Below are 24,685 nucleotides of genomic sequence, written 5' to 3' on the forward strand. Positions count from 1 at the left end.
AATCCAAAGCAGGCTCCAGGCTCTGAGCACAGGCTCTGAGCCTCAGCACAGAGCCCCACACGGGGCTCGAACTCACGGACCGTGAGATCATGACCTGAGCTAAGTCAGACGCTTAACTGACTGAGCCACCCAGGTGCCCCTCTGATTTCATTCTTTAAAAAAAAAAAAAAAAAAAAAAAAACTTACAAAAAAGACTCTTGCGTGTCTAAATTTATTGTATATTTCTGCTTAGGAGATTAAACGCTATAAAACTTCATCTGGAGCACAGAACATTTTTAAGGCAGTGAAACTACTCTGCTACTATTATGATGGACACATGTTGTCATACATTTGTCCAGGTCCCCAGAATGTATGCCTCCAAGAGTGAACCCTCACGTAAACTATGGACTTCAGTTGATGATGATGTGTCAATGTAGGTTCATCAATTGTAATAAATGTTCCACTTTGAAGGGGGATGTTGCAATGGGGGAGTCTATACATGTGTGGAGATAGGGGGTATAGGGGAACTCTCTATACCTTGGTCTCAACTATGCTATGAACTTAAAATTGCTCTAAAATGAAGTCTATTAGAAAAAAATTTTTTTCTAAACTGTAGGCAAAGCTCATACTTAATCTATTTCATAATCATAATAATCATCATCCATGTTGATTCTGATGCTGGAGTGCTCTTCTGGTTTTGATTTCTTTTTGGTTTCTTTGTTTTTCTCGGTTAGATGTAGTTGATGCTCACATTGTCTCATGATCTTCTTGGAGGACATCCAGCTTTCCCCTTGTCGTTCAGCTGGTGCAGCACATTGTCCCCCCTTCACATCTGTGCCCTTGGCCTTCAGGATCTCCCTTGCTCTTATGAGACTACAGGTACAATTCCATGGATTTCCATCCAGATACAGGTGTCTGAGGCGAGGCAACCCCTCCAAGGCTTTGAGGTCTAAGGCAGAAATCTTGTTATTCCTAAGGTTTAGAACCTGAAGCTGCTTCAGATCCTTGAGGTCCCTCTCAGTAATATCCTGGATGGCATTGCCTTTGAGGTCCAGCCTGGCTAAGGTCCCTGGAAGCCTGCAAAAGTATGGAAACAGGATGTGAGAGGAAGCCATGATCACCATTCCATAACTACCTAGGCAACCCGGACTGAGCAACACCAGCATTTTCTGTACCACCATGTCCTGTTTGAAGCTAGAAAACAAGACTTGTTTTGAAAAATTAAGTCTTATGTATAGGTCTTTAACCCCTTCTCATAGGTCTTGTTTTCTAACCCTCTGAGTTTTCTGGTTCCTAGCCATAAAACTCTTTAATTTCTTTTGTTGTCAAATAGAATCACAGAAACAAATTGATAAGAAAAAAAGTTCCCAATTTTTTAGTTGGCAAAGGCCACGAATCCATAATTTATAAGAGAGAAAAAGTATTGAATAAAAACATGAAAAAGTGTTGTTCTTCATGAATATAAAAGGCAATGAAAAAGTGATGCAATGTTTTATGTATGAAATTAGAACATGGCTTTGGTTAATTTTTTTTTTAATGTGTATTTATTTTGAGAGAGAGGGTGGGCACCCACAGTGAGGAGCCCGATGTGGGGCTCAAACTCACGAACCATAAGATCATGACCTGAGCCAAAATCAAAAGATCATCAAGACCCAGATGCTTAACCAACAGAGTCACCCAGGCACCCTGGTTTTAAATTTTTATATTTATTGCTGCTGAAGAGGTTGTAAGGTAAGAACTTAAACTCTATTGGTGGGAGTGCTCAGAGCCTGGAGCCTGTTTCCGATTCTGTGTCTCCCTCTCTCTCTGCCCCTCCCCCATTCATGCTCTGTCTCTCTCTGTCCCAAAAATAAATAAAAAACGTTGAAAAAAATAAAAAATAAAAAATAGAACTTAAACTCTATTGGTGGGAGTTTAAATTGGTACCATTTTGGAAATAATTTGGTACTACGTATCAAATTTAAATAATGTCATACCTTTCAACCTAGGAGATAACAGAAGCAAACAGATTTATTTGCAAACATGTTTGTCACATATTTAATTATACTTATAACAGCAAAAAAAGGATAGACTAATGTCTCCTAATATGTAAATTAAGAGATAATAAACTGTTATGTGACAATAAAAATCATATACTTAAATCATTTTTGAAGTACTAATTCTATGAGAAAGCTTTTCTAACTATGGCTTGAAAATCCAGAAGCTATAAAAGATCAATGAATCAATGACATTAAACGTAATTAAAAAAAATATTGTGTATAGCAAAAGACATATGCAAAGTCAGAAGATAAATTATAAACTGGGGGAAAATATCTGCACCTTAAAACCCAGACAAAGTGCGGCACCTGGTGGCTCAGTCGGTTAAGTGTCCAACTTCAGCTCAGGTCATGATCTCACAGCTAGTGAATTCAAATCCTGTATCGGTTTCTGTGCTGACAGCTCAGAGCCTGGAGCCTGCTTCAGATTCTGTGTCTCCCTCTCTCTCTCTACCTCTAGCCCATATGAGCTCTCTCTCTCTCTCAAAATAAATTAAAAGGAAAACCATAACACAGAAAAGCAAAGCCCTGAAGTCTTCAACCATACTCAAAATAGAGAAATGAAAAATAAAACCACACGGAGATGCCATTTCTCACCTACCAGATTGGTAAAAATCTTAATCTCTAGCAACACATTCTGTGGGCAAAGCTGTGAAGGAACAGACATTCTCATACACAGAGACTAAAGTAGCATAGCCCCTATGGAGGAGAATTCAGCAAAGCCTAAAAAATAACCTGTGTATTCACCCTTCAATCCAGAAATCTCACTTCTACATATATGGTTCACAAATATAAAACAGCATATATGTGTTTATTATGGTATTACTTATAATACAAAATAATTGGAAACAACCCAGTACAACAGTAAAAAACTACTATGCAGCCTTAAAAAAGGAAGGGACTCATTCCTATGAATTACTACAAAATGATTTCCAGAAAGTATGGTTAAGGGGAAAAAGCAAGAAGTAGAATAGTATGTACAGTATGTGTAAGAGGGAAATAAAAATATATGTCCATATATTTGCTTATGTTTGGGGGAAAAAAGAATGATAAACCAGAAGTGAATAAAACTGGTTACTTATAGGAAGTGTTTGCATATGGTTTTAACTTTTGAATCATGGTAATGTTTTACATGTTCACAAAACAAAAATGGTAAAGCAAAAACAAGCCCTAAAACTGAATACAAACAGAAACAAACATATCTAATTAATCAATGTTTATGTTGGTGTATAACCAATAAAGGAAAGAAAAAGTACTCTGACTAAATATCCTTGGTGGATATATCTAAGCCTTAGACACTAGGGACAAAAGGATCTGCAAGGAAACTTCTCTTAGCATGCTTATTATTAACACCACCTAGTAATGAAATTTTGAAACTTTTTAAATGAATGCTCTAATACAAAACAAATAAGTAAATGTATTCATATCATTAGGAACCAAGATTTCATTGTAAAAGAAGATATGCAAATATAAAATAAGAAAAACCCTCTAATGTTAAATGTGAATTGGAGATTTTAATATGAATTCATAGCTTAAAAATACATATTTCCTAATTCTGCATACTGGAAGGATCTAGAAATAAAGTTACACTCTAATGGCAATGCTATTCCAATAGCATAGCACACTGAGCACCCAGATCTTAATTTCAGAATTCCAGTTTCCACTTAAAAGAAGCAAGGCTTCTTAGAGAAATGGCTTATTCTATGTCTGGAGCAAGGTAAGCTAGAACATCTGAGCCAGAATGCAATGACATATTCAAAGATAAGCAATATCCATCAGCATGGCTGCTATCAAAAATCCAGAAAATAACAAGTGTTGATGAGGATATGGAGAAATTAGAACCTTTGTGCACTGTAGGAGGCAATGTAAAATGGTGTAGTCCCTATGGAAAACAGTATGGTGCTTCCCCCAAAAATTAAAAATAGAATTACCCCATGATCCAGCAATTCCATTTCTGGGTACATACTCAAAAGAATTGAAAGCATGATTGGTCTCAAAGAGATATTTACATATTAAATAATCTTGTACATTATTTACATGTTATTCACCCATATTAAATTCACAATAGCTAAAATGTGGAAGCAATCCAAATGTACATTGACCATGAATTGATAGGCAAAATACAAGATGTACATACAATGGAATAGTCAGCCTTACAAAGGAAGGAAATTCCGGGGCACCTGGGTGGCTCCGTAGGTTAAGTGCCCTGACTTGAGCTCAGTTCATGAATTCAAGCCCTGTGTCAGGCTCTGTGCTGACAGCTCAGAGCCAGGAGCCTGCTTTGGATTCTGTCGCCCTCTCTCTGTCCTTCCCCCGCTCACACTCTGTCTCTCTCTCTCAAAAATAAATAAACATTAAAAAACATTAAAAAACAAACTAAAAAATGAAAAAAAACCCAAAACAAAAAACAAACAAAACAAAACAAAAAACCAAAGGCAATTCTGATACATTCTACAACATGGATAAACCTTGAGGACATTATGCTAAGCGAAAAAAGCCTAGCACAAAAAAGACAACTACTATAGTTCCACTTATATGAGATTTCTAGAGTAGTCAAATTCATAGAAACAGAAAGTATAATGGTGGTTGTCAGAGGCTGGGGGAGGGGGAAACAGGGAGTTGCTTAATGAGTGTGGAGTTTCAGTTTTGCAAAATGAAAAAGTTCTGGAGACCCATTACACAACAATAAGAAGGTATTTTACTGAACTGGACAGTTAAAAATGGTTAAGTAAATTGTATGTGTATTTGACCTCAATTTTTAAAAAAGAGAAATAATGGAGGAGCACCACCAGACACTTGATTTCATCTCAGGTCATGATCTCACGGTTTGTGGGATCAAGCTCTGCATTGGGCTCTGCCCTGACAGTGCATAGCCTACTTGGGATTCTCTCTCTCCCTCTCTCTCTGCCCTTCCCCAGCTCTCAGGCACACATGTACTCACTCGCTCACCAGCTCTCTCTCTCAAAAATAAATAAACATTAAAAACATTTTTAAGAGAAATAATGGAATCGGGTCTCATGAACACAGGGACCACCTTGGAGGGGCACCCACTAGACAAATTTGGAGCAATTTGAGAATCAAAAGAGACTAGCAACTGGAAATGATCGTAACACACTGAAAAAATTAAGATTCCTTAGGTCCATAGTGATACTCAGAAAAAGTAGAAAGGGTAAAGGGAGAGAAAAATACTCTATAATGTTCAATGGAAAAAATAGAAAAAAAACAAAATTAAATGATCTCAAATACATAAAAACAAATTATGTCTAGACATAGGCTCTTGTTGAGCAATTCTTGGATGATATTTCATTTTTCAACAGATGAAGTTTTCAGTCTTGAACAGGTACTGCTTTATAATCAGGAAAAAAAAGTTTTTCACTGTGGATACCAATGTGAAAAATGTCATGCTAATGCTTATTGATAAAAAGTAAAAAAAAAAAAAAAAAAAAAAAGAAGCACAATTGTGAACCTGAAAATTTTTCTGCTACTCAACAGCTTCATATTCTCCTATTTCCAGATGCTATTTCCATAGAGTGTGAACTCCCTGAATGTGCACTCATGTCTTTTAGTATTCAGTGACATTTATTGTGGTGGTCCCGGTTATATGATGATTGTATATTTTATGTTAATATCCTAAACTGTACAGTGAATATACATATATAAGTATTTGTGATTTTGATTATTTATTTAAAGTGTTGTCGCCTTAGTTGGAATAAAGTTTACCTTAAAAAGTAGATGAACTTACCAGGGAAAAATCACTTCTTTCATTTTAACAGTTGATAGTTAAATTTATATAACATTTATTTTTTATTTTATTTAAATTTTATGTATTTTGAGAGAGACAAAGAGAGAGAGAGAGAGAGAGAGAACAAGTGGGGGAGGGGCAGAGAGAAGGAGAGACAGAATCCCAAGTAGGCTCTGGGCCATCAGTGCAGAGCCCATTTCGGGGCTTGAACTCAGGAACCTGAGTTGAGATCAAGAGTTGGACGCTTAACCGGCTGCACCACCCAGAAGCACCAACAGTTTGATAGTTAAATTTAATTTGAAGTCAGTCCCCAAGACAATGTATTTTATGTACATACCAACTGACATAAGGTACATCCCTAAAAGTTATACAGAAAATCTTATGTATAGCTTTTTTCCCCAAGGAAATATGGACTATTAGCAGATGGTGTAGCAGTAAGCAAGACACTATTACCCTTCAGAGTACAAGGGAGAGAAATTGAGGAAAGATATGATAAAGTAAACCAAAGAGTCCAGTCCACTAATTAAGACTTGAGTTCTAACTTTGGCCATTCTTTTTACCAGTACGCAACTTCAGGTAAGTTATTTGGCTTAAAGTTTCTGATTTTCCACCCTATAGATGAAAGTGCCTAGTACACAGAAGTCTCATAATAAATGTTAGCTAATGAAAATGAGAAAGCCAAGTTTTCTTTTAAACAAATATAATGAACAGTTCTAGGGTGGGTATCTAAAACTTATACCTGCTCTTCCTTTTTTTTTTCTTCTGTGTTTCTATGGACATTATAACCAAAATGACACTGTAAGAGAAATCACTAATGTCCTGATTTTGTGAACTTACGGCATTTATTGCTTTGATATACTTTGTCTTTATAAGTCTGATTTATGCTCAAAAAGTTTCCCTGATTTTAAGACAAACATGTTTCTAAAAATGCTGTTTGTTCTTTGGATCTGTGGCTTTTTAAAGTAAAAAGGGGTACACCCCATTTTACCAGTAGATGGCACCTGAGTGTAAGTAAGGTAAAATGCTATGCCTGTGTTAGGTTGTAGAAAGCTATTCTGGATTTGAATTATCCAAATTGTGGATAAAGAAAAGGTGATGTGACTTATATTTGTTCACTGAGCTACAGATTGGTGAAATGAAAAGCAGCAAAAGTGAGACCCAGGTCTTGGGCATTCTAAGTTTTAAGTAGTATAATATATTGTTTATAGCAGAGTAAATCTCAGAGGTGGGTAACTCTCACGTGGTGGCTAAAATTCACTGACTCTAGAGTTAGACTACTGTGTTTGATCTTGACTCCACCACTTACTGACAATGTGATTTTGAGCAAGTTTCTTGATACCTCCTAACCTTAATGTTCTAACCTGTAAAATAATAGTTTAAAAAATGTACGTACATTCGCAGGTTTGTTGTAAAGAGTAATGGGAAATAACATGCATATATGAACTCACTGCTGGTTTAGTCAGGACTTAATGTTATGTTAGGTATTATTTTTTCTTTTTTTTTTTTAATTTTTTTTTTCAATGTTTTATTTATTTTTGGGACAGAGAGAGACAGAGCATGAACGGGGGAGGGGCAGAGAGAGAGGGAGACACAGAATCGGAAACAGGCTCCAGGCTCTGAGCCATCAGCCCAGAGCCCGACGCGGGGCTCGAACTCACGGACCGCGAGATCGTGACCTGGCTGAAGTCGGACGCTTAACCGACTGCGCCACCCAGGGGCCCCCATATTTTTTCTTTTTTTTTAATGGTTATTAATTTGTTTTTGAAAGAGAGCGAGCGCGCACAAGTGGGGGAGGGGCAGAGAGAGGGAGACATAATCTGAAGCAGGCTCCAGGCTCTAAGCTGTCAGCTCGGAGCCCATCGTGGAGCTTGAACTCACGAATCGTGGGATCATGATCTGAGCAGAAGATGGAGGTTTGAATGAGTCACCCAGAAGCCCCTAGGTATTATTTTCTATTTCGAATAATGTATTGAGGCAAAAGTAGTAGATATTTGAATATATGTGCACCTGAAAACATCCACTGTTATTTCCTTGGTACAATGTAGAATGGAGGATGGTCGGCAAAAGAAGGGGTTTGTGATTTGTGGTAGGATACATAGCTAGCAACTAAGCAACAAATTAGGTTAGGTTAGCAACTAGTAACAGGTTGCCTGTGTTTATAATTTATTAATACAAAACTGAATTTTAAAGTACAATTTTGTGTATGAATAAAACCCATGAAAATAAAAAGTGTCCTGTTTTAAGCTTGTGGATAAAAGTCTTAACATTCAGAAATTAAAAAAAAAAAAAAAAAAAACCAGATCATACTGTGTTTTAATGCTTTATGGGAGGAAAACCACAGAGAACCTTTTCTGGGTCATTCACACTTTCCAATTCAAAGAAAAGCTGGGGAGGTGGGGGGTGATGGAGAATTTAAAAATCACTTTCCACAAGAAGCAGATTGCTCTCACAGCTGGCCAAGTTCTTTGACAAAGTAGATAGCTGTGATGCTTAAGTTAATCCTCATAGGAAAAGCCCAATCTCATCTCATGTCCTTTGCCCCATTGTTCTTGCCCATTACTTCTCAACCCTGGCTGCACATTAAATTGATCTTGGGAGCTTTTTAAAAATGCTGATGCCTGGGCAAAAACTCTTGGGTGTCTGCTTTAATTGGCTTGAAGTGAGGTCTGGGCATAAGTATGCTTTTTTAAAGTTCTCCAGATAATTGTAATGTGGAGTCAGATTCAAGAATTATGGCTAGCTCAGGCTTGCAATTCTATTATACACTCCATTGGGTAAAAGCGTTGTGCTTTCTGTAGTCACTTATTAAACACACAAATGCCCTGGCGGGAGTAAATAATTAAGCTACTTTTCACTCATTAAACTTAGCAGGATTACTTAGCCAAATGCTTTCTAAAAGCTACGTGAATAGAGAAGTCCACTGGATTCACAGTTTTGCCATGGCTGTTACAGCCCACTGAGAATCCTTGACAAGACAGTCATTCCCCAATCTCTTTCATGAGTTTTTAGTCTATATGTGATTTGTTTTTTCTTGGAAAAGGGGCATATAGTGATAGAAAATAAGGCTTGAAATACAGTAGAGAAATGACTGAAATTAAAAGTATTAGAGTCTTGACACACTGCAGGCATGTTCTTTATGGCTTTTGTATCGGCTCTTCTGTCTAGAACACTTTCCTCCCCCACCCCCCCAAACAGCTTCACAGCTAAATCCCTCACCTCCTTCCAGTCTTTGCTCAAAGCTTACATTTTCGTGAGGGTTACCACGCTTACCCTATTTCAAATGGCAACCAGCCACCCTTTTTTGTTGTTGCTAACTATAAGACCTAACACCATGTAAATGTTATATACGTACACCTTGTGTTTATGGTTACTCTTTCCCTGCTAGAATTTAAGCTGTGTAGAACAAGAAGTTTTATTTTTGTTGCACTGGTGTATCTCAAGTGCCTGGTAAAGTACCTGGCACAAGGAAAACACTCAAAACTTATTTGTTGAAGTAAATTAATTGTATGCATATGCTTATACATTAAAAGAAATGGCTTAATTTCAAATAACCCTGAATATGTATTTTAAAATCTTGATTTCCATTGGATAAATCATTTTTTCATGTTTTGCATTGGGTACAGTTACCATACTATATAACAAACTTCTTTTTTTCAACTAGAAAAAATGAACATCTGGGGGAGCCTGGGTGGCTAGTCGGTTAAGTGTCTGACTTCGGCTCAGGTCATGATCTCACAGTCTGTGAGTTCAAGCCCCGTGTCGGACTCTGTGCTGACAGCTCAGAGCCTAGAGCCTGCTTCGGATTCTGTGACTTCCTCTCTCTCTGCCCCTCTCCCACTCGTGCTCACTCTGTCTGTCTTTCTCTCTCTCAAAAATGAACATTAAAAAAATCTTTTTAAAGAAAAAATGAACATCTGTACATATCAAAGATAATTTTTCCCTTTTTCATTCATAAAAAAAGTTGTTTATTGTAACTAGCAATGCAGATAAGTAAATTGAGTGCCATAGGGTCTTACAGAAGCCAGAAGTTGGTATATTAATTACAAGCAATTTGATAATGATAATCAACAGAGCAAGATGCCTTTTTTTCCTATAAAGCTCCAAAAGGAAAACGAGTCCACTGATAGGCACATATAATAAATAACATAACATCTTTTTAAGAGAATAATAGGGCTTTATTCTTCTACTTTATTATCTACTTTACAAATGTAGAACATGTAATAAAGTTTACATAAAAAGCATCAATTAATGTCAACATGTACATTAGTCATAGTTATGACTGGGTGGGGGAACAGGATGGTGGGTTGGGCACAGAGGGAGGGATATTTGGAAAGAGAAATTAAGTGTCAGAGTATGAGGATACGTATGTGTGTGTGTCCATATGTGCAGGCGTGTGTGTGTATGCGTGTTTGTGAGAGAGAGAACTGAGGAGACAACCGAGAACACAAGGTAAGACACCCCAAATGGACTCACACACCCACAGGCAGACACAGATAGAAGCAGAACCAGGATTAAGTCCTTTAAAGATCACAGCCCTGAGAAGAAAACGAGTCTCCCAAAAACAGAATTCCAAGTAAATACAAGATGAGATTATACACTTCTGATTTTTTTCATAGCTACTATTTCAATGTTTTTAAAAAATATAAATATTTTACTACACTTCCCTCTCATTTCTTTTACATATCCTTGCTTCACTAGTGGCTGTGTACCTGTTGCTGGATCTCAGGCCACATGCTTAAAAACCAAAATACATTTTTACAAATATTACCCCATATTATGTTTGTTAGCATACTCCGCCAAAGTGGCGTTGTATATTTTCAAATACAGATCGCCCCTGTTGGTGTCTTGTCTGACAGGTGAGAGCAATTAAGTTAGTGCAGATTCAGTGAGAGGGCTGGGGATTCCAAAAGCCCGTCTAAAACCTCTACCCTGGAACCCTTGGATAGCCTTGATCAGATCATTTATGTTTGCTCTGTTTTTCTTGCTTGTATGATGTGCTTAATTGCCCCAATCTTCAGAAAACGTTAAAAGGAGTCAACATAAGTGAGAACTCTCCCTTACCTTAGAGGTATAGACAACAGCAGGTTCTGTTCCAGGGCCAGGTTGGAGAGCTGGGAACACATCTGCAGGGCTCCAGCTTCAAACAAGCTGACAATGTTGTTGTCCAGAAACAAGTGTTTCAAGTCTCGGAGGTCCTGGAAGTCTTGGGCTGTAACTCTCTGAATCAGATTATTGCTAATATCTAGTTTTTGTAGCCTTGCTGGTAGTTTAAGGGGCAACGTTTGAACCTGGTTTTGGGACAACTCAAGAGTAGTTAAATTGGCAAGGATCTGTGCCCCATCAATGGAGGAGAGTGAGTTTTCTGACAGATAAAGGTGGGAAAGATTCTCCAAGTGTCTCATGTCTCGAAACCTTACCACTTTGAGCTGGTTTCTCTCCATTTTTAAAGAGAGCAGGGATTTGGGCAGATTAATAGGAATTTTAGTCAGAAAATTACCACTGACACTGAGAAATTGCAAAGCCTGAAGAGAAGCAAAGAAGCTAGCTGGTATAAGATGCAGTTTATTATTCTCCAGGCTCATACTTTTCAGGTGGGGAAGTACCAGTGGTCCAGCTACAGATTCGATAATGTTGCCATCCAACATCAAACTCTGCAAACTGATCAAAGAAGAGAGTGTGCTGGGAGAGAGAGAAGAGATCAGATTGTTTTTAAGTTCAAGGATTTTTAATTTCTTCAGTCCTTCAAAATCAGATCCATGTAGGACATTTATTGAATTCTCATTTAGTTTTAACACTTCAAGACTGGCTGGCAGAACCCTGGGGACTCGTCTTAACTTATTTTTCCAGAGTTCCAAGGTCTTCAAGGTACTCAGAGTTTTGAAAGTGTCATTTTCTACTGACTCTGTTCCACTGGCCAGCAGAATAAAATCTTCTAGAGCCAACATTCGGGTGAAGCTAGACAGCTACAAAAAAAAAAAAAAAAAAAAAAAAAAAGCAGGTATGGAGAGAAAAATAGAAAATTAAGACTACTGAGAAAAAAAAAATACCGTACACAATGAAATGCAGTTGTCATTCAATACTAATGATACTTCATATTTCCCTTCAGGACCTCTTTAAAATTATTTTTTAGAAAAGGATGGAAACTCAGGTTCTGACTACTTTTTTTTGAAGATTTTATTTTTAAGTAATTTCTGCTCCCAACGTGGGGCACAAACTTACAACCCCAAGATCAAGAGTCACATGCTCCTCCTCCTGAGCCAGCCATGCACCCCAGGTCCTGACTAGTTTTATTCATGATTGCTAACATGAAGGATATTAAAAATACGTTAAGCACTTTTACACACTATTGGTAGACATAATACTAGCCAACTTTTTGGAGTGCTTCGGTGGCTCAGTTGATTCGGTGTCTTGACCTCAGTTCAGGTCATGATCTCACAGCTCGTGGGTTTGAGCCCTGCATCAGGCTCTGTGCTAACAGCTTGGAGCTTGGAGCCTGCTTTGGATTCTGTGTCTCCCTCTCTCTCTCTCTCTCTGCCCCTCTTCCACTCATGCTCTGTCTCTCTCTCTCCTTCAAAAATAAACATTAAAAAAATTTTTTTTTATATTGGTCAACTTTTGCTGTATATTCTCTGACCAGCAAGCTTATTTCTAGCCAGAAGTACTTACTAGTGGCACAATGATTTATGAAGCAGGATGTTCTTTGTGGCATCATCTTATAATAGCCCCAAATGGGAACAATCTGGAAATCTTTCACCAAACTATTAGCAGCTGCTAACTCTACAGTGCAAGATTACTAGAGGTTTTCATTATCTTCATTTTGCATTGTTTATATATTTTTAAGTTATAAATTACATTAAAAAATTTTAAGCATTAAACATAAACATTTTAAATGTCCTAGACACTGCTATCACTAAGATGGGCCTATTAGAGAAACATTTCAACTATGTTATAATTTGAAAAACTAGCCTCCATATTCCCTATTGTTCAAACTGTACTTCATTGATGCAAAAGATCCATGAAGGAACAAACAGGATACACGTGTCTCCATCTCTGTAGAACAAAGATTCCATTCACGCATATACCCCAGATCTAATGCTACTCTTGTCCTAGATTTTAGAAATGATCAAATCTGATATGCTTTCTCCATAGGTTGCAAGTTCAAGTACCCCTCTCCTCTCCGCATATCTGTCAACCTCCTAGCTTGCCATCTAGGTCTTCTTCTGAATGATGTAGTTCTTGGTATTTGGTTCTTAGAGTAAGATCATCTCTAGGCAGAAAGAGGAATTGTTCCAGATTTCCTTCAGCTTGGTAAAACTTCACAAAAATTTTCAATCTGCTTTAGAATTCAACTGCTAAAATTTTCAGGGCACAATTTTATGCCTTACTAGCTACAGGTTTTAAATGTTTGATTTAATTATGCAGTTGAGCCCTTCTGTAATAACAATTGCATGATTAACACTTTCAAAATGGGTTAATTTTGTACCATATATTTATTTACCCCGGGAAGACATGTGATGTGAATTATGGTAGATTTTATTTTATTTTTATTTTCTTAAGGAGTCGGGGAGAGGGAGAGAGAAACCCAAGCAGACTCCATGCCCAGTGTGGAGCCCGACGCGGGGCTTGATTTCATGACCGAGAGATCTTTACCTGAGCCAAAATCAAGAGTCAGACGCTTAATTGACTGAGCCACCCAGGCACCGAATCATGGTATATTTCAAAGCTTCTCCTAATATGATACTCTGTTAGAAAAACGTCATGTTAAAATTTCCATAACAGATGTTTCTAATCATAATAGTTTTGGCGGCTGCTAACATGTGATATTTTCTTAATGATTAATCAGATGTATTAATTAGTCCTAGTCCCAGTAATAATCATAATTTTTTCTTGCATTTATTGAACATCTATAAGTGCCAAGTGCTTTTTTATATTGTTAAAAAAAAAAACATAAGCCCCAAATGGAGTCATTTGCTCCCCACCCGCGATGGCAAATCAAGACTTAATTATAGTTTTGACCTCTCCTAAAAATGTGACCTTTTAGGGGCACCTGGGTGGCTCAGTCAGTTAAGCCTCAGACTCTTGATTTCAGCTAAGGTCATGATCTCACAGTTCATGAGATAGAGCCCCACGTCGGGCTCTGTGCTGACAGTGCGGAGCCTGCTTGGGGTTCTCTCTCTCCCTCTTTCTCTGCCCTTCCCCAGCTCGTTCTTTCTCTGTCTCTCACTCAAAAATAAATTAAGAAACATCAAAAAAATTTTTTTAAAATGTGACTTTTTAAGAGTCAATCTGAAATTTCTTCATCAGCATTAGTGAGGCAATCACCATGATAAAAACGCTTTGCGTCCCTTCTTCCCCCAAGAAACTTGACCTGTCTGAAACCATCCTTACTTTTGTTTTGTTAATAACTCCTTTGCTCTACCCTCCTGCCTATAAATTCTCCCATTTGGTACAACTTCTCAGAGCATCTCTGCTTGCTAGATGAGATGTTGCCTGATTCATGCATCACTTATTATTAGATCTTCAAATGTACTCAGTTGCATTTTGTGTTTTAACAACATATTATCATGAGTTCTTCTAATAACTAGCAAATTTGCTATTATCAAACTTTTGAGAGTTGAGAATTTCAACAAGGTCTATTGGACTCTACAGCCCTTTCTTCTTCAACTTGCCATTCTCTATTGCATTTAGTCTACAGTTAATGGTTTTCAAAAAAGATAAGATCTAGACACAAATCAGAGAGTTTTAGAAAAGCAGAAATTTTAGGGGTACCTGGGTGGCTCAGTCAGTTAAGCATCTGACTTTGGCTCAGGTCATGATCTTACAGCCTGTGAGTTTGAGCCCCGAGTTGGGCTCTGTGGTGACAGCTCAGAGCCTGGAGCCTGCTTCGGATTCTGTTTCCCTCTCTCTCTGCCCCTCCCCTGCTCACGCTCTTCTTGTCTCTCTCAAAAATAAAAATAAACATTAAAAGAAAAATTTTAAAAAAAGATAAGCAGAAACTTTAGAGGTTACCTAGTTCAAATCTCCCATTAGAATTTCAGGCAAAAAAAAAAAAAAATTTTTTAATGACCTGCTCAAGACTGTTCTTGAAATACTTTTCATCCTGAAGTGTCCTTTCTAGACTTTCCTTCATATAAAGTCACGTGTGATTCTAGACATAGATCTTCATTTCTTAGATTGTTGATCTCCCAAAAGAACTTGGTGTTATTAGTACTTCCACATTTATCTGACTGACCATAAACCCTAAAAGATTACTGTTTATGTAGCAAGGCTCAGAGATGACACGGCTCTGAATGGGCAATTTATCTGGGGACTAGGCAAAGTGTGGTATCAGAGCCTCAATTTGTCTTTATTTCTATTCATGAAGTGTACAGACTGGCCTAAGTAGACTGTTCATGTTCCTAAGCAAATCCAGTGGGTAGCTGAAGCACAGAGACCTTTCTTTCTCCTTTTTGTCAGTCAATGCCGATTACTCTTGATTATTATTAATTAAAATGGCTACCATTTTCTAGGGGTGCCTGGCTGATTCAGTCAGTGGAGCATGTGACTCTTGATCTTGGGGTTGTGAGTTTGAGCCCCACGTTGAGTATAGAGATTACTTAAAAATAAAATCTTTTTAAAAAATGGTTAGCATTGTCTAAGTATTTACTATGTTTATAAAGCCTTGTGTGCAAGCATGATTACTACCTTTTCAGAAAGGGAAACTAAGGCTCAAGAAGGTAAAATAACCAGTCCAAGTATATCTTGGTAGCAACTGTAAAAGTTGAGCTTCCCACCCAGGTTTATCTTATCCCAACACACATATTTTTATTTTAACTTTACTGCTATAACATGAATTTAGCAGAAGAATATAGAATTCTGGTACCACAAACAGTGAAGAAGATGCCCACTGATTTTCAACTTTTCCGTTGATTTACAGAGCTGACAAAGGAAAATAATTCTGCGAGGCTAGTTTTTCCATTTTCCTGGACTAAGGGGAGGTGTGCTCCAGAGATGTAAAAAGAGACGCTTTTGCCCTTGAGCTAACTTGATGCTACTGCTTTTTCTTTCTTTCCTTTTTTAAGTTTTTATTTATGTATGTATTTTGAGAGAGAAAGCATGCAAGTGGGGAAGGGGCAGAGAGAGAAGTGAGAGAGAGAGAATCCCAAGCAGGCTCCACATCACCAGTACAGAGCCTGACGTGGGGTTCAAACTCACAAACCATAAGATCATGATCTGAGCCAAATTTGGATGCTTAACTCACTGAGCCACACAGGTGTCCCCCTCACCCTTTTGGTTTTGTTGTTGTTGTTGTTGTTGTTTTTTAATGTTTTGAGGCTGCTGGTTTTTCAATGTTGCTTAAAAAACAAGGCAAGTATGGCTTGGTGTTAACAATTAGGCATGGGAAGTTTAGCTAAATATAATTCCTGCCATACAGTCTTACAGTTTAGTGAACCTAATATATATGTAGATAAAAGTTACAATAAAATATGACAATTTTTTAAAAAAGCAAAGCAAGTAAAATGAAGTAGAGCAAAGAAACAACTTCTGCTGGCTTCCCAATAAGAGGCTTTGTTTCTGGTTTCCTCTGGGCAGGCCTTGCTCCAAGCATTGGAGGGCCACAGACCTTTCTTGGGTTCCTTATAGGTCCAAGGTACACATGAAATTGAAATATTAGTTACAGCCTCAGACATGGGTGAACTAAGCCAGTAAAAGTTTTGTAAAACAATGTTGGAATTATTTTTCTGATCATCAAAGCAACACTTGTTCTCTGTAAACAATTTTAAACTTCTGGAAAGTATGGAACGAATATAAAAATAATCCATAATCCCCCTACTTGGTGATAAACTCTGTTTATATATTTCTCACCCAGGAGGAATTTGACATAGCTTCTTCCCTTCCACAAAATATGTAAAGAGCAATCATTTTATCTATTTTTTTTAAGTTTATTTATTTATTTTGAGAGAGAGAGAGAGAAAGAGAGAGAGAAAGAAAGCGAGCTGGGGAGGGGCGGACAGAGAAGAGGACAGAGGATCCAAAGCAGGCTATGTGCTGAGAGCAGAGAGCCCAATGTGGGGTTCATACCCATGAGCCATGAGATCATGACCTGAGCCGAAGTCAGATGCTTAACCAACCGAGCCACCCAGACGTCCCTGCACAATCATTTTAATTGGCTACTGTCATAAAGACACTCCTATTCTCTAAATGTAAGAGCTAAAAGTATAAAACTCTTAGAAGAAAATACAGGCATAACTTTTCATCACCTTGGGTTTGGTAAAAGCTATCTTAGATATGACACCAAAAGCAAAAGTGACAACACATCCACAAAACAGGGAAATTGGACTTACTCAAAATTAGGAACTTCTGTGCTTCAAAGGACGTCAGTAAGACAATGAACAACAACAATAACAATGACAACAAAAACAACCATAGAATGGGAGAAAATTTTCTCAAATCATATATCTGACAGGAGATTTATATTTAGAATATATAAAGGACTCTTACAACTCAATAATTAAAAGACAAATAACCCAATTAAAAAAAATGGGCAAAGGATTCATATAGACATTTCTCCAAAAAAAGATATGCAAATGTTCAATCAGCACACAAAAAGATGCTCAACATCAATAACCACTAGTGACATGAAAGTCAAACCATAATGATGGGGTGCCTGGGTGGCTCAGTCGGTTAAGTGTCCAACTTCAGTGCAGGTCATGATCTCATGGTTCATGGGTTCGAGTCCAGCATCAGGCTCTGTGCTGACAGTTCAGAGCCTGGAGCCTGCTTCAGATTCTGTGTCTCCCTCTCTCTCTGCTCCGTCCCTGCTTGTGCTCTGTCTCTCTCTCTCTCTCAAAAATAAATAAACATTAAAAAAATTAAAAAAAAAAGTCAAACCATAATGAGATACTAACTGACACTCACTAGGATGGTTATGATCCAACAAAAGATTAGAAATGTTAGCAAGAATGTGGAGAAACTGGAACTGTCATACATATAGGGATGTAAAACAATGGAGCCACTTTGGAAAACAGTCCAGCAGTTCCTCAAAATGTTAAACATAGTTTCCATATTACCCAGAAATCCCACTCTTAGGTATATTCCCAAGACAGATGAAAATATATGTGCACACAAAAACTTGTACATGAATGTTCTTTGGAGCATAACAGCCAAAAAAAGGAAGCCATCCAAGTGTTCATCAACTGATGAATGGATAAACAAAATGGTATATGCATACAATGAAATATTCAGTCTTTAAAAGGAAGGAAATTCTGACATATGTTATAACATAGATGAACCTTAAGGACATTATTTTAAGTAAGAGAAGCCAATGACAAAAGACCACAGGTTTAGGGAGAAAGATTGACTACAGTTTGGGCATGTTATTTTGAGATCATAGACCAAAATGAAGAAGTCTAGGAGGCAGCTGGATAAGTCTGAAACACGGGGGTAAGGCATGAATCTGAAACTCAGTTATGAAGCCATCATCATTTCCTTAAAGTACACTCTCCTAAGGAGAGTGTACATAGTAAGAAATGGAATGACCAAAGATTGAGACTCCCTGGAGATGACAAAAAAAAGAAGGGGCAGTGGAGGAAAAGAAACCTACAAAAATGGCAGAAAAGAACTATCAGAGAGGAGTAATGAGGACACAAAAGTATGGTGCCACGGAAGGCAAAAGGGAGAATTTCAAGAAACAGGAGTGAGCCAACGTCCTGGAGAGAACAGTGTTTAACTGTATGAAGTGGGTAGAAAGCAGACAGTAGTGAATTAAAGAATAAATGGTAGATAAAGATGGGGTGCCTGGGTGGCTCAGTCAGTTGAGCATCTGTCTTGATTTTGGCTCAGGTCATGATCCCCAAGTTTTGGGATCAAGCCCTGAATTGGGCTCAGTGTTGAGTGTGGAGCCTGCTTAATATTCTCTCTCTGGCTCTCTCTCTCTCTCTCTCTGCCCCTCTCTGCAGCTTTCACTCTCTCTCTCTCTCAAAAAAGAAAAAAAAGAGGCAAAGAAGTAGAAACAGTAAGTACAGATTACCTTTTTTTTTTACACACAGACTTAAAATAATGTTATTTTTATTGTAATGAAAGGAGCCTATTTCTAAGCTAGAACAGGGCCCTCATAAAGAAAGAGCCACTGGAGATATGGGTATGGGGAAGATGATGGAGCAAGCTCCAGGGAGAGGTGAGGAAGGTGGACTCCAGGGCATGGGTGTGAGGTTGCCTTGAGCAGACAGAGGGAGATCTCATCCTCTCTGTCTGGAGGAAAGAGTTTGCAGAATTGAATGGAGACAAGTTAGTACACAGTGAGCAGGAGTTGAGGGAGATCAAGACTAATGGCCTCAGTTTTGTCAAGAATAGTCAATAAAAGGGAAGACCAATTGTTGGTGATAGGAGAGCAAGGATGGCGGGGATCGTGAAAGCAGCCCAATGCTGCACTGAAGTTTTGGAAGATTTCAAGGGAACACAGGAAGAAGAACTGAAAGGGCAGATGGGTGACGCTGAAGACCCAGATGAGGCCGGAGACCTTAAACTTGTGGTGGTTCTATGGATTTGTGGTTATTGCAAACCACACATACATATGCACATGTGTGCAGAGAGGTTGTGTGACCGTCTCCAGCAGCATCTGGGTATCCAGGCATAGGAGAAACAAAGGAAAATGATCACCCTAATCTAAGACTGAGGCTTTGCTGGATAGGTGTTGAGATCATTAATTTTGGGATGCAAAAAAGGCAGGGATAGGGAAAGAAGGTGGATAAGAAATGAACTAATTATCCGAGAAAACATGGTCAGATCTAGGGTTCGAAATCTCCATGGGGTGGATGGAAGAGTAGAGAGGGTGGCAGGTGAGACGAAAGAAGATAATGACCAGGGAGTGGAGGAATTCGACATTTCTGAGTGGAGGCATTTTGGGTATAATGATTATGATATAACCAAGAGGGCAGACAGCTGTGGTGAAGTAGGAATGTAGATAGACACTTTCTTGTGAGCTCAAGGAATTGTGAGGCTTACACATCGGACACTGAAGGCACCAAGGAGATGCGGGACTCAGGATGGAGAGGACGACCAGGAGCCAGGAGGGAAGGGGCCAAGGCACAGTACGAGGCAAGCAAAGAACAAATGGGGAGTGTTACAGTCTGATGGATGTGCCTCAAATAAGTAGGAATTTTTACAGATGCACACATAAATAAAGGCCTTCATCCTGTGAGGGCAAGAACTGTGAATTTTTCATATTTTATCCCTGGTCTCAAACACAGCATTTACAATCCCAAACACAAAACATATGGATAAGTAATAGAAACATTTTTACTTTTATGCATGGATATATGTATGTGCGTACACATCCATGCATATGCGGTGTGTGTACAGAGATATATACACATATGTTGTATATATGTGTAGATACACATATGTGTGTGCATATGTAATTTCTATTGTTATTAATCTGAAGGTATTTTCAAGGTATTTTTTTCTTGAAATACAGGCACCCGAATCTGTAGTTCCAACCAAATGGACAGAACATACAGCATATTCACAAGATACAACTCACATTCGTGAAATACGGTCAATTTAAAACCTACGGGTTTTTAAAATAGAAGTATTATTGCTTAGAGCTGTTTATTACTTTTGCAAAACAATCCTGTCTTTCATCAACGTTTCTGCTGGGAACCGTCCTTCCAAGAGGCGGTTAACTGGGTTAAATTCGGGGAAGAGGCAATATTGCTGTTCAGTGAACCTAAACCCACGACAAATGCACTCATTCAATAACTGAATTTGATGAAAGGGATAATTTCATCTTATCGGCTGCAAGGCAACAGTGTGGGATCATTACCCGGCTTAGCTGACACTTCAGCTCTTGGCGTCTCAGGCCCCCAGAACAAATATTTAAGCATCTCGCCCTTTAACCAGCTGTCCTACTTAAATGCTGAGACCTGACAAGGTCAGACTTGCTCTCTGGCATTAGGCACTACTGGATTACAAGAGCAAAGTAAACATGACGACTAGGCAATTTTGCTTATTGAGCCTTGAAATAAATACCATGCCACATATTTGAAAGTCTCCCTGCTTAGGCACACGTACGTTAAAATGTCTTAACCAAATGAAAGGGGATGGTGACTTTTGAAGGGAAAGTACATTCACCTGCTGACTGTCTGTGCCTGGATCACAGAGAGGTATTTCCTTATCTCAGGATTTGGCCTATGAGGGAGAAGCAGTGACTAGTAAAAATAAAACCAGAGAGCCATGGAATCTGCCACGGAAAAGGAGCCTGGGATCACAATCACACCCAGGCTTCTTACTTCACAAAGGTAAAAAGTGAGGCCCGGAGATTTTTTTAACTGCTTGTTTAAGATGATTATATCTCTAGCTAGGGAGAAAATGAAGATGAGAACCCTTATCTCTTGATACTTTTCAAAATACCAAAGGCCAAAAAGTTCCTTCATATTACAAAAGTCAGGCAAATCTATAGCATTCTTTACGGCACTCTGAATAGGTAGGCATAAATAAAAATGTTAGAATTAAAAGTGCATAGAACGAGAACGGCAGTAATGTGCCCAAACATAAACATGTATTTCCTCTGTAGAGGTGTCCACAAAGACACTGAGGCCTGGCAGTTTTGTAGGATTTATATAAATAATTCTCAGATGCTTGGGTTCATCTTGATGGTCTTATGATGCTCTGTCATCTGTTTTTTTATGGCACAAACAAAACTACTTTTTCCCCTTTCCCCTGAAAGCACTTCTTTTTTTTAATGTTTATTTATACTTGAGAGAGACAGAGAGGGAGAGAGCACGAGCAGGGGAAGGGCAGAGAGAGAGACAGAGAGACAGAAACAGAGACAGAGACAGAGAATCTGAAGCAGGTTCCAGGCTCTGAGCACAGAGCCCAACGAGCAACTCAAACTCATAAGCCGTGAGACCATGACCTGGGCCGAAGTCAGATGCTCAACTGACTGAGCCACTCAGGTGGCCCTGAAAGCACTTATTCTTAATGCTGGGAACAGGAAGTAGCCATTTGCTCTCAAACTCTTTTTGTTAAGAGAGAGCCACTTCCTGGGGCACCTGGGTGGCTCAGTGGGTTGAGCGTCAGACTTTGGCTCAGGTCATGATCTCATGATTTGTGCCACATCAGGCTCACTGCCTCTGGAGCCTCTGTCCTCCTCTCTCTGCTCCTCCTCTGCCTGCTCTCTCTCTCTCTCTCTCTCTCTCTCTCTCAAAAATAAACATTAAAAAGAGAGAGAGAGAGAGAGAGAGCCACTTCTTTTACTTTGCAATAGTATAATTACATTTGTTAAAAATAAAAACTGAAATAAAATATCATTAATTATAGATTCAGATTTTTTTTTGACCAAAGAAATATCCAGAGGCATACACCCATCTCTGCAGTAGAAGGCAAAATGATAGTGCCGCTACGCAAACTTGATAACCACTAGTTCTGAGTTTGGATTATTTAAATTAAACGTCAACAGCCCCACACTTGCCCCTCACCCTGCCTCAAAAAATACAATTGCAGCAACTTGACTGTAGAATGGTTACCTGGAGGTGTTGAATTTTGCTGTGGCTAATGTAGAGCTTCTTGGTGGTGGAAGGAAGGCCTGACGGTACCTCTGTTAGCCTGTAGCATTGTACCGAGTGCACTGAATCACAGCTACATCTCCCAGGACAGTTAGGATGGAAACCAGAGGTAAGAGAGAGCAAAGCAAGGAAGGCATAAAGCAGATGCATCTTCCAAAACAGAGCCTCTCAGGCAGCCAAGTGTTTAGATGATGTCTCACTCTTTATACCATGAAATCTGATCATAGAATCTTATGAATGTGTGCTCTGTCAATGTAAGGAGACAGGGAAGAAAAAATTCCAATTTTGTCTGGGTTAAAATGTTAGCAACCATTACAAAGGGCTTAAACATTGATAAGCTGCCTTAATATTTGTAGGTGAGCAAACCCCTCTGTTATTTATGGCTTGGAAGGCTAATCTGCAAACATGTCTATTATCTGTAGTTTCCTTGTTTTGTTAAATGTGACACTAGGGAATTAGTGGGGAAAGACAAAGAGCTGTTTTATAGTGGGCTATAAACCTTTGGATTTTCTGTGACCCTATATTACAACGATTTTTGTAGGACTGCAACAGGCAGGTGTTTTCTTCTCCCATTAACTAGTATGGGAAAATAAGCAGGTTTTCTCTTTATTATTGTTGTTTCAGTAACATTTTATGGCTAGGGAAACAATGGGCTACCAAGAAGAGGGGTTTAGAGCCAGAGATAAATTGTTCAACTCATCTATCACTTGGTCCACTCAAATATCAAATTTGGACAATATTTTTGTCATTCAAAAATATTGTTGACTTGGATGAGAACAAAACATCAAAATGGGTCAGTTACCTTCATCTATTTGTAATAATGGAAGAAAAGGCCTTGAGTGTCTTCAGAGGAACTTGTGTGTTCTGAAAACTGACTGCAGAGGGAAGGCTTCATTTGTCCCAGGCACGCTTTTGTTGAGGCTCTTTTACTTGCTGTGCTCATCCCTGCTGAGGAATTTAAAAGCATTTTAAGCAAAAGATTATATAGAGAAGTTCTCTCCTCCCCAATGGAAGACCTGAATTTCCCTATGCTGGTTGGCCTGAGCCCATCGCTCCAAAGAAACCCTTTCTAATATTGAAAAGCTTTTCTGATGTCCCCTTCAACCTACCTCTCTGCTGCAGTTTTCATTTTGAAGCCAAAAGTTCCTTTGCTCTGATAATCTATTTCCAGAGTAAGTAAGGATTTCTCTATGCTTTTTCCAAAAGACTTTTCTACTCCTCTCTTTTGATTTTTTTTAAGTCCTCTTTTCTTTTACTGAGATAAGGAATGATAAGGGATTTCTTTTCTATCAATATTCTGATTTTCAACAAACTTTATTACTAATTTCTCAACAAGAGAATTATTTTTTTTTTAATTTTTAGAATTTTCAGATAGGAAAGTGATGTTCAAGAAAAGAAAATTTGGAAAAAAAAGAGCAAGGAGGGGGAAAAAAATCAGTGTTAGTCTTGTCCCCAAATCAAACACGTTTCTGGTTTCTTTTCTCTGTCTAGGCTTTGAAAAAGCCAAGAGAAATACTCATGGAACACTTTTTTTTCCTTCTGTGTTAATTCATAGTTAATTAAAATGGAGAGAGTAAATTCATAGTTAATTAAAATGAAATGTCTACAAAATCCTTTGGTGTCATCTGCCATTAGAGGCAGCTAATTTTTCTGTTAAGCAGCATAGTGATGGATTTTATTTTCTACCCTCTGTTGGTCACTGCAGTATACCCTTTTCTTTGAGCCCTGAAATTACACTGTATTTTTTTTTCCCATGGTATTTCTATAGCTTTCCTGTAATGCCGACATTATCTCTAAAATGTTACTATTTTATAATAGTAAATAGTTTTATTTTATTATTTTATTTTTTTATTTTATCAATTGTAAACCTACTTATATACTTTATATTCTGTACCTTTTACTATTATATTTTTCATATTATTTTATAGTTTCCATAAACATAAATTTTAATGTCTAATAGACTTTCAAGAGTATGGTCCAGATTTGATTAACTACTAAGTGTTGGAGTTTTAAGTTGTTTCCTGGTTTTAATATTACAAATATAAATAGTTTTGATCATACAAAGTTGAAAATGTTTTGAAGAATAAAAGCTCCATTTGTTCCCCTAGACCACACCTATTTAGTTAGAGTTAAGCTGAGAAGTCTTTTTTTTTCCAGGTAGAAGGCAAAGTCTTATTGATACCATAAACTGCAGAGAAAGTATAGTACAAAGGTACAGCCTGGGTGCTTGAAGGACATGCATGTCTTCTTGTACCTGCTCTGGAGGCGACAGTCCCCTCTGCAGTCATGCTGTGCTAAGCCGCAGCCACAAAACGGCCATCACTGGTCAGCTTCTGGCATACTTTCTGCTGACTTTTGGAATTTTCACATGTTGACTAAGGGCC

At 38.2% G+C, this 24,685-nt stretch overlaps 1 protein-coding gene across 1 annotated transcript; it reads right to left on the reverse strand.

The window, feature by feature from the left end:
• Positions 1-608: 608 nt before the first annotated feature.
• LOC124528203 (nephrocan-like) lies at positions 609-22,451 on the reverse strand. The gene is made up of 3 exons (XM_047101660.1): positions 22,263-22,451; positions 10,819-11,720; positions 609-1,056 (listed from the first exon to the last, which is right to left on the reverse strand). Exons 1-3 carry the CDS (start codon positions 22,449-22,451, stop codon positions 609-611), a joined length of 1,539 nt encoding a protein of 512 aa, XP_046957616.1.
• Between the last annotated feature and the right edge of the window lie 2,234 nt (positions 22,452-24,685).

The sequence above is a fragment of the Lynx rufus genome, unplaced genomic scaffold, assembly GCF_022079265.1.
Source record: "Lynx rufus isolate CCGP_SWC_20201006 ecotype Redwood Valley unplaced genomic scaffold, mLynRuf1.p SCAF_6, whole genome shotgun sequence".
Taxonomy (NCBI): Eukaryota; Metazoa; Chordata; class Mammalia; order Carnivora; family Felidae; genus Lynx; species Lynx rufus.

Bases quoted from the DNA above. Each gene is read 5' to 3' on its own strand.
- LOC124528203 (XM_047101660.1), bottom strand. From the start codon at position 22,451: ATGCATCTGCTTTATGCCTTCCTTGCTTTGCTCTCTCTTACCTCTGGT. The intron at 11,721-22,262 runs GTAACCATTCTA...TTTTTTTTGTAG, and splicing joins GCAAAATTCAACACCTCCAG to CTGTCTAGCTTCACCCGAAT. The intron at 1,057-10,818 runs GTAAGGGAGAGT...ATACTTTTGCAG, and splicing joins CTGTTGTCTATACCTCTAAG to GCTTCCAGGGACCTTAGCCA.